This window comes from Sylvia atricapilla, chromosome 2, assembly GCF_009819655.1.
Source record: "Sylvia atricapilla isolate bSylAtr1 chromosome 2, bSylAtr1.pri, whole genome shotgun sequence".
Lineage (NCBI taxonomy): Eukaryota > Metazoa > Chordata > Aves > Passeriformes > Sylviidae > Sylvia > Sylvia atricapilla.
This window is the reverse complement of record NC_089141.1, coordinates 82,705,115-82,718,603: the sequence shown is the minus strand read 5'-3', so window position 1 is coordinate 82,718,603 and position 13,489 is coordinate 82,705,115. Positions and strand designations below refer to the sequence as shown.

The 13,489-nt window shown below is 36.5% G+C and overlaps 1 protein-coding gene across 1 annotated transcript in view; it reads right to left on the bottom strand.

Moving 5' to 3' along the window:
* Nucleotides 1-8,120: 8,120 nt before the first annotated feature.
* The window catches only part of OCA2 (OCA2 melanosomal transmembrane protein), a 160,142-nt gene continuing 154,773 nt past the window's right edge, over nt 8,121-13,489 (bottom strand). Inside the window, exon 23 of the mRNA XM_066313584.1 lies at nt 8,121-8,702. Coding sequence (XP_066169681.1) covers nt 8,615-8,702 — 88 coding nt within the window. The 3' untranslated portion in view covers nt 8,121-8,614. The remainder of the gene's footprint in view (nt 8,703-13,489) is intronic.

Sequence of the window (13,489 nt, the reverse complement as noted above, 5' to 3'; positions counted from 1 at the left end):
CTGAAACTTGGCTGCCTCACTGTCCTCACTGCCACTAATCCCATGTATTTCTGAAGATTTATTAAGGCTTTTCTACAAATAAATATGGATGTTCTTCTCACTTCTCAGTACAGATAGGTTTAAATAATTAAACACTTGCCCTTTGGGGACACATCATTTTGTAAACCTCCAAGTTCAGATTTGCATCTACAAATAGGGCAATTAGACAAGCATTTCAGTAGTTCAGCACTTTTTCAGGGACAAACCCATTCCCTTTCTCCAAGTTATGACAGTCAGAGTAATAGAACCAAGATAATAACCTTAGATATTCAATCTAAGCCCCAGTTCAGGAAAGTAGTTAAGCAAGTGTTTCACCATTCAAAAACACAGATGCCTTTTTAGAAACAAAATATCATTTAAATGCTTCTATATAAAAATGTTTTCCTGAATTATGGACTTTTTTTGAAGAACATATGCTTAAGATATCCAGCTGGGAGATGTTTAACATGAACCTACCTGAGCTTTGTATGAGGTCCAGTTTTCTGTGATATCTTCACTTATCATTAAAACAGAAAAAAAACCCCATAGACATTTGAAATCCAAGGAGGACTTCTGCAGGCAACAGTTCACAAAAAAGAATGAACGTAGTCATTTAACGCAAAGGTGGTGCACAAGGCTCTGGTTTTTCTATAAAATAAAAAGGAACAAACATAAACTTTGTTGTGTAACTTTTGTTTTGGTGTTCTCCCTCTCCTGAGTGCTTGCCTTGCAAACTTTTTCAATGTTTGTGTATGCAGAAAGTATAGACATTGTCTACATATATCTATCTAATCAATGGAAAACTTTGTTGATGGGTTAATGCTTAATTTTTTTTTTCCTTGGCAGAGATGCCAAGTTTGACAGATATTTTAAATGGACAAAAAAATAGAAAAATCATTCCTAATTTGGACAACAGAAAATTAATGCAAAATTTTATTTTATCAGTTATCAAATTTAATTATATTTACCGTAAAGTTTTAATAACTCTTACAACAAATGCTAAATCTAAATTGTAAATATTTACAAATTTAAATATTTAAAAATCTCCAGTCTGTTTGTATGCAGTATAGATAACAGATGTTCTCTGGATTTGTTGCTATCTAAAGGTGTTTATAGCAATTAAAATGCAAAATGTATTTTCATTTGCTGTAAATATAGAATATTTATATTAATTTGGAGTACTTATCTAGAAACAAACTTCCAGCTCTAACCTGCCTTGGAAAAAATCTAACCACCTACTTATTTTTCCAGTCTGACAGTTGAAATAAAATACAGGAAGTATTTTTATTACAAGAGAAAAGATTTGTGATTATGTGTTCAATATTCATCTCCCCTTCATCTTGTTCCTGACGAATATCTTGAACTGTCAAGTGGCCTTATTTATTGGCAACACTGAAAACTGTGCCTATAATGACAATATTTATTATCTGTAATGAATCCTGACAAGATCTTGCTTGTAGTCACCATGCATGTTGTGCATGTGCATATCTTACATCATATGTAGTAGTTAACTGAGGTCTTTGAGCTCAAGCAAATTATATTTGGACTCTTCACTGACTTCAGCTGGTATGCTACAAAAACTCAGCATACATTATTCATATCTTTCTTCAGCCTGACATTAATATTTCTTCTCATTTTCACAAAGTCAGGACAGAAAAATTTCCTCACATAAATTATTGCCAGTCAAGTCACACTGCTTGGGACCAGAGCTGGTGGATTTACAAACAAACTTTTTTCTCTGAGTTCAAAGTATTTGCCCACATTAATCCCCCAAGCCGTTTTTCCAACTAGATCTTAAAAATAAACAGTCATGTATTTGCCTGTGGAAATGCACATACCTTTAAGGCAGAGAATGTATGAATTAGATTTCACTTCTTGCAGCTTTAACCACCACTAAAAATCTAGATCAAAATTTAATAATTTATGTGCTATGATCAAACTAGCAGCATTAAGTCTGATATATTTCTATCTAGATGGTAAGTTGCTCCTTATTTATAAAATCTTAAAAAACATATATGTACTCCACAGGTTTCCTTTTTTAGGGGCTCTGGGAGCTTAATAAATGAATTCACTGGCCATATTCTCTAGCCATCTGAGTTCAGAAGTGAATTCAGGAAAGATAAAGAGAAACAAAATATCCTGAACCATTAACAATTCTGAGTAAAGTAGAGGAGAATCTTGTTTTCAATTTATGTTCATGAGTTCCAGAACTGTCAGACTTGCTGCGATTTTTTACTTCAATTCAGTGTCTGTAATGGTCTTAATGAACAATGCTTGAAACACACACAAGTGGTTACAGGGTGGAAAGCACAATAGGTGTATATATTAAATATATAGAAGAAGACAAGGCACACCCCTGATGTTAGGAAATAACTCTTTTTCCTATTTTCCTTAAAATAATTTCTAAGTGAGAGGGAGTTTCTCTCCCTCATAAACTTGATTAAGGATATGTAGACAGAGGCCATCCAGAGAAAAGTGAGGCAGGAAAAACAAATAAGGTTTTGTTTGACAGAGTGCAAATGAACAAGGAACAAGGTTTAAAATAGCAGATATGTATGAAAGGAAAAAATCTGGTGGACAATAAATGCGAGAGGAAAGAAGGCGGCATGAAATGAAATGGGAAAAGAAAGAAAAATCCGCAGCTCCCTGCTGGATTATGTCTCTTGTTGTATCACTCTGCAGCAACCTTACACCTATTATTTTGTACAGTTAGGCAGCCCATACACCATGAACAAACCAGAATGGGTTGATTTTCTTTAAAATAACAGCAAGTCTTTTACTCCAGCCAGGATAATAGTACTGATGGCCAAGACTACATCTTGAGAGGGCTTTTTTCCCATTACTGATTCATTAGGTAAAGCACTAACTGAAACTACTGCTAATGAATCACTGCTGCCTACCAAAGATGAAATAGCAACCTGAAAAAAGAAAATACCAGTATGTGGTCAACTTTAAACACAGTGCAAAACCCGTTTTGCTTTTTATTATTTTGATATTCCAGGATGTTGCTAATCTTATAATATTTCCCCTAATATTCCCCTAATAAGAAATGTGTGAAGAGAAGGTTTCTCTCTCATCCTCTCCCTTTAGAGCATCTATGGAGGAAGATTTTAATCCTCCTCTCGATAAATCACCAACACATGCTGATTTTCAGTTGTCCTTAATAAATTGCTCAGATCTTCACAAGCTGACTTCATCTGAGCTGGTTAGCACTTATTCTGAATTGCTAGGATTTCCTATCATAAATTCACTTCAGAAATATTAATTTAATGCTTCAGCTATTTCTTTTTTTTTTTTTTTTCTTGATTTAGTTCCCAATCATTTTCCTAGCATCCCATTGGAACAAACACAGAAGCAAGCTTATGCTTAGCATATTTATTGTCTATTTCAGGTGCCACTGATTTTCTGCTGTTTGGAACCTATGAATTTTTTAGTGTGGGTAAACAGAGGGAATAACCAGCTAATAGCCATTACACTGATGTTTCCACATTTTTATTAGTATCTACAACAAGAGATTGTGTTTGCATATAACTGCATATTTTGCTATGTGTTCAATGATATTTATTTCTTTTGCAAAACCCAAAGCATACATACAGAAAAAGTATCTTTAGTAAGTCCTTCAGAAATTTGGATACGTTCAGGAAACAAATACATTAACAATTCCATTGACTATAAAAAGTTCCACAGAAAACCAGCAACACAGCAGGAAATAAAAGCCTTTTATTCCTGGACCTGTTCCCATATACTAAATATAAAATCATGCTGGGTCACTGGAGGAAGTCTGCAGTGTCAGTTCTCTGAAGAACATTTCTGCAAATACTTTGTAAATAATATTTGACTTTTTAGATGAAACCTTTCTCTTCTCAGATGATCAAGCAATTTTCATTTCTTACATACCTTTTAAATTTGGTGTCTTAGAAATAATACACTTTATTTCAGCTTTTATTAAGAAAACCAGAATTGCTTTGTAGGACTAGACTTAGTGTTAATGAAGACATGGTACTAGAAGCTTTATCATGTTCTAAAATAAGCTTTTATGAGTAGCTGTGAAACAATCCATGCAATTAAGCAAGTTTCCTTTTATAGATGTGATCTTCACTTGGCTTATTCCTCAAAGAATAAATCATAATATCTTTCTCAAGAAAGTTGTCTGTTTCTAAATTCTACAGTTTAGTTCTATTATTCTAATAGAATTGAGAAACATTTTTTGAATTATACCTCAATAACATCTTGTCAGCAAGGTGTTCATAAACTCACTGTGCCACAGAGGAAAACATTTCCAGTTCTTAAACTCATTTTTGTTTGACCTATAGTAGTTACTATAGAGATTAAATATGTCCAGTCCAGCAGGTCTTAAAAATATTAAACTACCACTGTATAAGGGGTATGACCCTTCCAGGAAGCTCTAGAGGGAATCAGGTTGGCTCTGCAATGGTCAACATATTTTAAATGGTCTAGAGTTTGAAGTAAAAGGTTAAATGTGGAAGTCTAAGGGTTTTTCAGAAGAACACACAACTAATAGTAAAGAATTACAAAAAACCCTAACAAGGACAAACAACTGGGAAAAATTTTTCTGTGATATTCACTGTGGACAATTTTAAAGTAAAGTAGATAGAGGAGCAAAATTTGCCTTAACTGACTGCTAAACAATGTGAGCTAATAATAATCCTGCTTGCTATTGTACGATCTTCTTCTATAAAAATATATTCCTCAGTTTATTTGTCAATATAGCCCAAGAAGTGATCTTAAGAATTATTAGAAATAAAATGGGAAATCAGAAGAAATAAGAAGGCTGCTCTGTAAATCCATGGTGTTTTCGCTTGTGTTGATACTTCTCACATTTTCAACTCAAAAAGGCCATAGTGAAACTCTGAAAGGTGAAAAAGGGGATGAGCAAAGATATGAGGGCATTTCCTTATAGCAACTAAAAAAATAGACTATGATGTCCAGGCTGAAAATAGGTCTTTAGAATCATGATTCAGAAAAAAGATGGCTATGCATTAGCCCTTTCCAACCAAAAGATTTGAGAAAAGTTTTGAGAGAGAAGTGTCACAAAAATAAATTAGCAAAGGACAGATACAAAGCAAACATCTGAAATAATTTCTCCACTGTGTATATTTTATATGTGAAACCCCTTGCGACACAGTTGAATTCACACAGGTTCAGCAAGGAGCTGGATAAATTTGCGGAAGGACAATCCATCAGCTGCAATGTAATAAAGGTGCAGTCTCTCCTTCAAGAATCTTTAGATCGCAGAGAACACAGTTTTATGCTTCCTCCTCTCTTTGAAAGAGGTGGCTGCTAAGCCCACTTGCCAGGGGGAGATGCTGAGCTGAGCAGACGTTTGGCCAACCTCAGTGCTATTCTTTGCTATTTGCTCACCATTTGGTGAAGCTCCAGTATTTCCTTGATTCTTCCCTTGCTTTCAGTGACTGCCTTGCTTATCTGCTAAGGCTGGTTTCTTTTACTCAGCATGGCTTACATTGCCTGGTGGAGCTGAAATTGTTACTGTCTTACTGCATTTTACACGGCTCAGAAAAGAAAAAATAGACCTCAGAGAAGCATATATTTATATTTACTATATGTCTTAACACAAACATCACCAAATAGCCAAATGGGATGTCAATGAAAATGAGGAAAGATCAACCTCTGAGATCAGCCACAACCATACTAAAGATAATACACTTCTACGTTATTTATTACTTAACTAATATTTTATTTAGTTATTTAGAGAGAATTTCAATTGAAAAATAACCTCCATCCACTCTTCAGATCCAATCCATTTTTATGGAATCCTGCACACTAGTTTTGCCAAGGATGTAGCCACTGTGATTGTGCCCTTTTGATGTGCAGATTACATTGATCGCTAAAATGGAAGGCAATGAAATGTGTACTTCATTACCTTGAAATTATCATTACCCTGAAGCACCTGGGTAATTTTCATTACCCTTACATAAAGCTTTGTATAAACAAACAATTTTATTTTATTTTTACAATTTGCTTTTTCATTTAAGGTCTTACTGAGCTCTTGGCTGTGCATAAGAAGAAAAAAAATTGTTGCAGGAAGGAAAGTCAGTTTATATTAAGAAAATTCTCAGAAAAAAAATATGTCATTTTAAAATATTCCTTGAAGCAGAATAAACTCAAGTTTGGTTGCCTAAAAGTGTTATCAACATGATTTTGTACTCCCTGTGCATTACTTGTCTTCTTTTGACAGGACAAGTAACATAGCAGAAAGAAAATCCCATTTGAGTCCTGTTGATGTAGCACTTCTGAAGCCAGTGAGATCTCTCTTGCACCAAAACGTTCAGAAGAATTTGCTGACATGAGTAAGTGGATATCATTTGCTGCATTTCTGTTTTCCTCCTTCCAGCAAAATGTAAATGCAAACATGCATTTTTGTGCTAGCTAGTGTGATTGCATTATTATCATAATTTGGTCAGAATTTGCAGGAAAGTTTCAAGGGTTCAGAAGCAGGATATAGTTTTAGTTAATTTTTTTATTCCTTACAAAGCATAATTAAAAATAATTAGCACACTGTTTTGTGTGACCATAGTCTAATTTTTATACTCCTGTATGCAAACTGTGTTTTGATGGAAAAGAAAAAAAAAACAACCTTAAATTGTTGTGTTTTAGCAGAACTGATTTTTGCATTTTCTAGGGCTTAATACAACAGTTCTGTGCAATCAATGATTGCACCAATATTGCCCCACTGTAAGAAATGTTGAGGGCCATAAAATACCCTGTAACTATTTTTAACCAGAGATCAATGTTAAGCTGATTAAAATAAATGTTTGTTTAATTGAAACCGATTTCCGGTTATTACATAGTAAACTGCTCTTGATATTGAGAGTGAGACAGCCAAATTCAATGGCAGATAAACTGTCTGAAGGAGTGTCTTTCAGGGTCATTGTTTATTCTTTGTTTTGTTTTGTATTGATCCAGACTTATCACAGGGGTTTGGGGTGGTTTTTGGCTTCTTGTTGTTGTTGGTTTTTAATTGGTTTTTTGGTGGGATTTTTTTGGGTTTTGGGGGGGGGATTTTTAGATCTATAAAAGGAAACTGAAGTTATGGTGGTTCTGGGAGATCTTCTGTTCTACAGATGGTCGCTGTTAGCACAGCCTTGAGGTTTCTCAGCAGTGTTGCAAAATTCAGCCCCATCACAGGAGAGTTTACTGATCCAGGGGGCTGAGCATGGGTGGGGATCACTATTTATGTTCATCTTTTTGTCTTGGTGAGAGGTTGGGCGTCAGTGGAGACAGCTCTTCCTCCCAGCTCCATGTACTTTCTCTGCTGTCACTGAACCTGCTAGGAGGGATGGCAGCCCTTGCCTAGAGTGGGTGCTGTGCCTCATTTCCATTGTCCTCTTAATATCACATTTCACACTTAAAACAAATCCCCGTGAGGGCTACAACCTATATATGAGTGAAAAAGGATGTATGATTAATCTCGCATCTCGTCACTTTGGCAGGGGAGATACTGCTTCTTTCTCACTTACCTGGTTATCTCAAGGACTAAGCAGAAGGAAAAGATGCATTTGATCATCTGTACTGGCTTCCTGTAATTCAGCCTTGTCCACTTGGGTTGCACTCACTAGGCTGCCAATTTTTCTGACTCAAGATAAAACACACCCACCACTGTTGTCCATTTCAGGCCAAACCCACCAAGGTCTTGGAAGATGGAAATTAAGCTCTTGAATACCTCACAGGATTTAGTATTCATAATGACAATTTTGACCTGTTGTGGCATATATACAAAACAATATATGTGGTTTAAAACATTATCACCAGAGAAGTGGAAATCAAAGCCAAAATATGAGCTCATTCTTCCATACAGAGATCGAACCTATTAAAATGTTTAGAGTACTCCTTCACAAAATTGAATTAAGGATTAAATTGAAGATGTCTGATGCTTTATCACTATTTATGTTCATCTTTTTGTAAGAAGAGTAGTTTAAGAAAAAATAAATAGTGGTAGCCTAACACTGTTTAGGAACTTTAAAATTAAAAAATAAAGTTTTAAAATGAAGAAAACAGGGAATGCAATCCTGCTTCCAAAATAATAACTCCTTCCACAGCACATTTTCAGGACATGTGTTTATTTTTAATGTAGATAATGATACATCCTTCATAGTGTACAGATTTTCTGCTTAACTGTCAATTATTACAACTTGAATATTAGTTACTTTCATACAAATAGCTAAATATATTGACAAAGAAAAATGAAGCCCTAAGAAGAAATTACTGAACATCTGCTATTGTGAATGAGTTTTTCATCTGTGACTGTACTCATATTGTGTCAATACAAACTTTCAGGCACAGCATAGCCCCTTGAGATAGTTCTCTTTTATCTGCACACTAATTGCATTCATAATGAAAGATATGAATTCTTTTAATTTTGATTGTCTAGTTCTGAATATAGTTCATAAAACAAAAGTTTAAGAATGACCATATATGACATTTATGCCAACAATCATTTTGATTGATACCACATATTGAGGTTTTACACACCTTTTTCCTTTCACATGTGTTTTTAGCATTCATATATAAACTAAAGAAAAGAGAAAGCCTATCTGAGTCATGAAAGTATAAATTACTATGAGTTCCAACCTATTACAACATGAGCAACAAGAAGATAGCACATCCCGATGGTACAGGACACAATCATCATGGGGAAACCTAACCTGCAACAACAATAAAATAAAGTGAAGATTAATAAGGATACTATAGTTTGTTCTCCAATCAATTTACAAAAAGGATATTTGAATTATCCTACACATTCCAAGTGAATAATATGTTTATAGCAATACCAAAATCAGAGGTGTACTGAGCATATAACAGTCTAACATTCAAGCTCATATTTCTATCTCCAATCTTAGGAATACGAAGTCAAAATTCACATCATTTCATTGTAAACATCTCTTCCAATTTACATTGTCTCCAAGTCTTGCATATCTTCTTGTTTTGACGTTTTTCAGGGTTTTTTCCATACACACAACATGAAATTATACAGTTAAAATACCAATTCTTACAAATTATGAAGCATTAGAAACTATTTTCAAGTGTGCATCCCTTCAGATTAGGTGTGTGATCCTGGTATGGCACTTTGTAACACAATATATGGATCAAACCCATTAAATTCTTTCCCTGAGTCACATACAGCTAGAAATCCTCTTCCACACCTCTCACCAAGCGTAACTTGAGTATTAACAGACTGTTGGAAATAAACCCCAGGCACTCGTAAAATTGCTAAAACTTTGCTGTTCTTCCCAAAAAGCTATCTCTTTTTCACCACAGGAAAAGATTTTCAGACAACACCCAGATTTAATATTTCGTTAGACTAACACAGAAAGCAGAGCTAGACAAGTTAAAAGGATTTTGTGGAGTTGGCCAAGTCCTGAAGGCTAAATCTGTAGGTCTTTCAGATGTGTGAAAGTAGTTTTCTGAAAATCAAAGGCATTACTGTGTGATACCAGAGGTCTGTAAAAAACCACTGCTGTGACCACACTCATTTGTTTTATATTACTAAAATCACAAGGAGAGCTGAGATGAGAAATTATCATGGCACAAATGATACCCTTATACACTTTCTTTTGCCAAATTCAGACAAGAGTTTCCACAAAACTCAGGAAACCACGGCAATGTTCTCTGAAGTTCAGCACTTTATTAATTCTTTTTCTTGAATTAGGACCAGCTTACACATATGAGCATATTAATTGTGGCTTTTGCCTTACTTTTGCCCTTAGGAAGTTACTCAAGCCCTTTTCCCCTCTGTCATTACTGACAGAGAGTACTGAGACAATCATTTTGTAGGCAACAGGAGGATGCTATTCTCTGAGCTTGGCTGAATGAGCAGCTCCTTCCTTTAGCAAGCTACAGCTAGAAGAGACCTCTTGGGGCATTAAATGTGGCCCTCACTTCCTCAGGTTATGAAACTCCTCCCATAAAGTAAAAACTAAACTTCTCAATTGCTCATTGCCATCTGCTTTCTACCTGCAGCTGTGACATTACCCTAAACTCCTGAGATCGTCATGAGATGTTTCTTCCATTGCTGTTTTTCTGGAAAGCTGACTGGCAGAGGCATAGATGTGACGAGCAGATCAGAAGTGCTATTGCCTTTAACAGTCATTGGTTTGAGTTTGTGAGAAGGGAATTCTACCAGCAGTGAAGGTCACTGCAAACACAAAAACAATCAGCTCTAGCCTATAAAGTTTGCAGAATAACTAGGAAATTAATGAACACAAGCACTCTAAAAAACATTTTGGAATTATTTAGCAAAGAGCAAGTTTGTCCATAATGCCAGCTTCATGGTCACTCAACACAATATTGAAGTGTGCTCATCTCACACACCTACAGAAACAAATGCAATCCAAGAGAAAAAAGGAAGCCCCTGCAAGACAGAAAATGTACAAAGGGAAGGCTGTCAGACTGACAGATGATCTCATTTCTGCATCCTTGACATGTCTCTGAAGAAGTTGGCCTGTCTTCTTGTGTACAAGAACTGTCCCTGTGTCCATCACCCAATATTGCCTGCAAGATCTGCCCCAGAAGGACAGTTCCCACCATGCCTGGCTTCAGAAGACTTTCTTCTCCATGTCTCTAAGGATTTGGACCTAGTGTGCTGGCCTTTTCTACCATTTTGGCATCAGGCATCATTATTGCTCTCCTGGCTCCAAAAGCATTAATGTAAAGCTGCTATTTGGACTTGTGCGGAAAAAAAAAAAAAAAAAAAAAGTAGAGGGAAGGGCCAGCTATGTCCAAGAGGTGAATGATGAAAGGTGTGGAAAACTGATATATAGGGTTACAGAATTGTCACTGCTTTCAAATATTTCCTGAAAAGTCTGAAATTCTGAAATGTATTTGCAGGATCTTTTGGGAGGTAGAAGGAGGGTTTTTTTTCTTATGAACATGCACAGATATACTACAGAGAGGTGTTGTTTTTCAGTCCAACTGGTCATTTTTGAATGACTTGCTTTTGAATGACTTGCTCTTTGAAAGAGCTGAATCACTCTTCAGTCATTAAACTATGATCAAGCTGATTATATTGTAAAACAGAAGAGCTAATGCATCTCCTGGAGTTGTCTTAGGGGAAAATAAAGCAAAAAATAAGTAAATTAATTTCCTGGCTAGCCAGCTCTTTCACAGACCCTTCCCATTCTTCTGTCAGCCAAACTGATCTGTGGCATTTCCTAATCTCACTTAGATAAAAGTGTCCTGATAGGACAAAAAGCCCACCAAACCCAGCAATGGCCATAGGAATAAAATACAGGGTCTAAACCCCCTACTAAATCCTTTAGTAAATTTAATGAATGCTCCCTGTGGCTCCATCTACATGACAGACTGGTGAGCTGGAGAATGCTACAGTGCTCAGAAGAGCAGCAGCTGCTGTTTGACAGAAAACACGGTTCTCTTGACCTCACAGTTGGCAAGCAATGACCTGGCACTGGGAGGAGTGGAGACAGAGCAGATCTGTATTAATGCAGCCTAACAAACCTCCCTGGAGAATGCACAGTAGCTCAGCAATGAATGGCAACATGATGCCTTTGTGAAGACTGGCAAGGGGAAGAAAGGATCCAGAAAGATTCAAGGGCTACTTGATCACTGAAAAGAGAACAAAAAGGCTTGTTCAAACTTGGAGGAGACACATTCAAGAAAATGGATTAATTATAGAGGGCCACATGCAGGAATTGGGATCATACCACCACTGTCTCAGTGCCAGTCAAATGTGTAGCTGGAGCCAGGAGCAGCCGGCCTGGGGAGGAACCTCACTGCACATCGTGTGGATGCTCACATAGGGCACAATTGCAAAGCTGTTATTCTCATTGCATGGGCAATTACCCCACAACTTGAGGTCTGAATTTCAGGCTCGCTGGCCTGAGCACTAATGTAATTGGATCAAATTCAGTGTGGAATTTGTGTACCAGAGCAAGAAGAGAGAAATGCAGTCAGTAAGTATTAGTTACTGCGGAGTTATTAGATTCATGGGATCATGCGTATCATGGGATCATGCTATTTACACTACCCATTGCTCTTCCCCAAGGAACATAAAGTTCCTGTCCCAGGCCGCATATGACACAATGTACAGCTACAAATGTTTTCTTTAGTTATATTAAGTCTAAGAATGCATATTAAGCAATGTAAAAATTACTACCTTTTTACAACATCAAAAGTTCCACTCCAGGGAAAAGGATCAGTTGAGTTTAAAAGTTAGCAAAACCTTTTGTGTTCTAAAACTTGAGACTCATATGAAACACTAATGATCATATTTGGCATTAAAATATGACAAATTTTTGCATCCTGCACTGCACTCTCCTTGTCCCCTCCTCTCTGCAGACAGGGATATACACAGAGCCTCCATGGTTCAAAAGGTGCATCTCAGCTCTCTACAGCCAGCTGAGAGAGCGTTTACCACTGCAAGGAGGAAGCAAGGTCAGATACAAGGAAGGGAAGGATAGCAGGGTTTAACAGTCACCCCCTTTTTCCTCTCATCCTCTTCAAAGTGGAAGCTTACATGTAAAACTCCTATCTAAATGAAATCGCCCAGTCTAAATGTACATGAAAAGCAGATGTCAGCTCAGTGTGAGACAGTGAGAACGTTTCAAGTGAGAGCCCCAGAGATCTGTTTTGGACAAAGTTTTACTTATTAATAACTTCAGCAATCCAGTTAGGAAAAGCTTGCAAATTTGACATCTCTCCAGTGTGGGAGAGATGTCAGACTCTGTGGAGAACAGAATTCAGCATGCTCATAGCAAATCAGAATAAGAATTTGAAATGAACAAAATGAAACTCTGTGAAGTTAAGTGTGTAATAAGTATTAGAAGTCAACCATCGGCATAAAATTAGCAAGAGAAGTGAACCTTTTCACTGGAAATGACCTAGATATTTCTAATTCTGTCTCACTGCAAGATTTCTGGCCCCGTATTTACTCAGAGAAAAACAAAGCACTATATGATTATTCTGGGAATAAAGTCTATTTTTAGTAAGTTTCTATGGAAGTGAATATTACCGTTTTCTTAGATTATAAGTTTATCCAGTATTATTTGCTAAATAATAATAGTGAAGCCTTTGAGGTTAGAATTGAGTTTTCTTGAGTTTTCTTTCTGATTTCCTTCATTACCTTGCAGCTCTATTTTGTGATGCTTCAAGAGCCAGCAGGATCCAGTATGTGTAAGACCCAGGTTCATTGCCCTGTTCTGCATGATTTGGGACACAAAATACAAGATGTTCTCATGCATGAAAACCTTGCCTACAGGCATTACTTTCATTGACAGCTCATGCTGTCTCTGTGCACAGCTTGCACAGCCTGTGCATCCTTGTGGAATTCTGTGGAAGGAGCATGTCTCCAAAGAAATGGGGAACCTTCTGTGGATTCTCAATGGAAAAGCAACAACACAAATCTCCCAAGATCAAACCACTGGCAGTGAAAGAAGACTGGTGGTAGATGGGGTAAGGGTTAAAAAATATTTAAAGC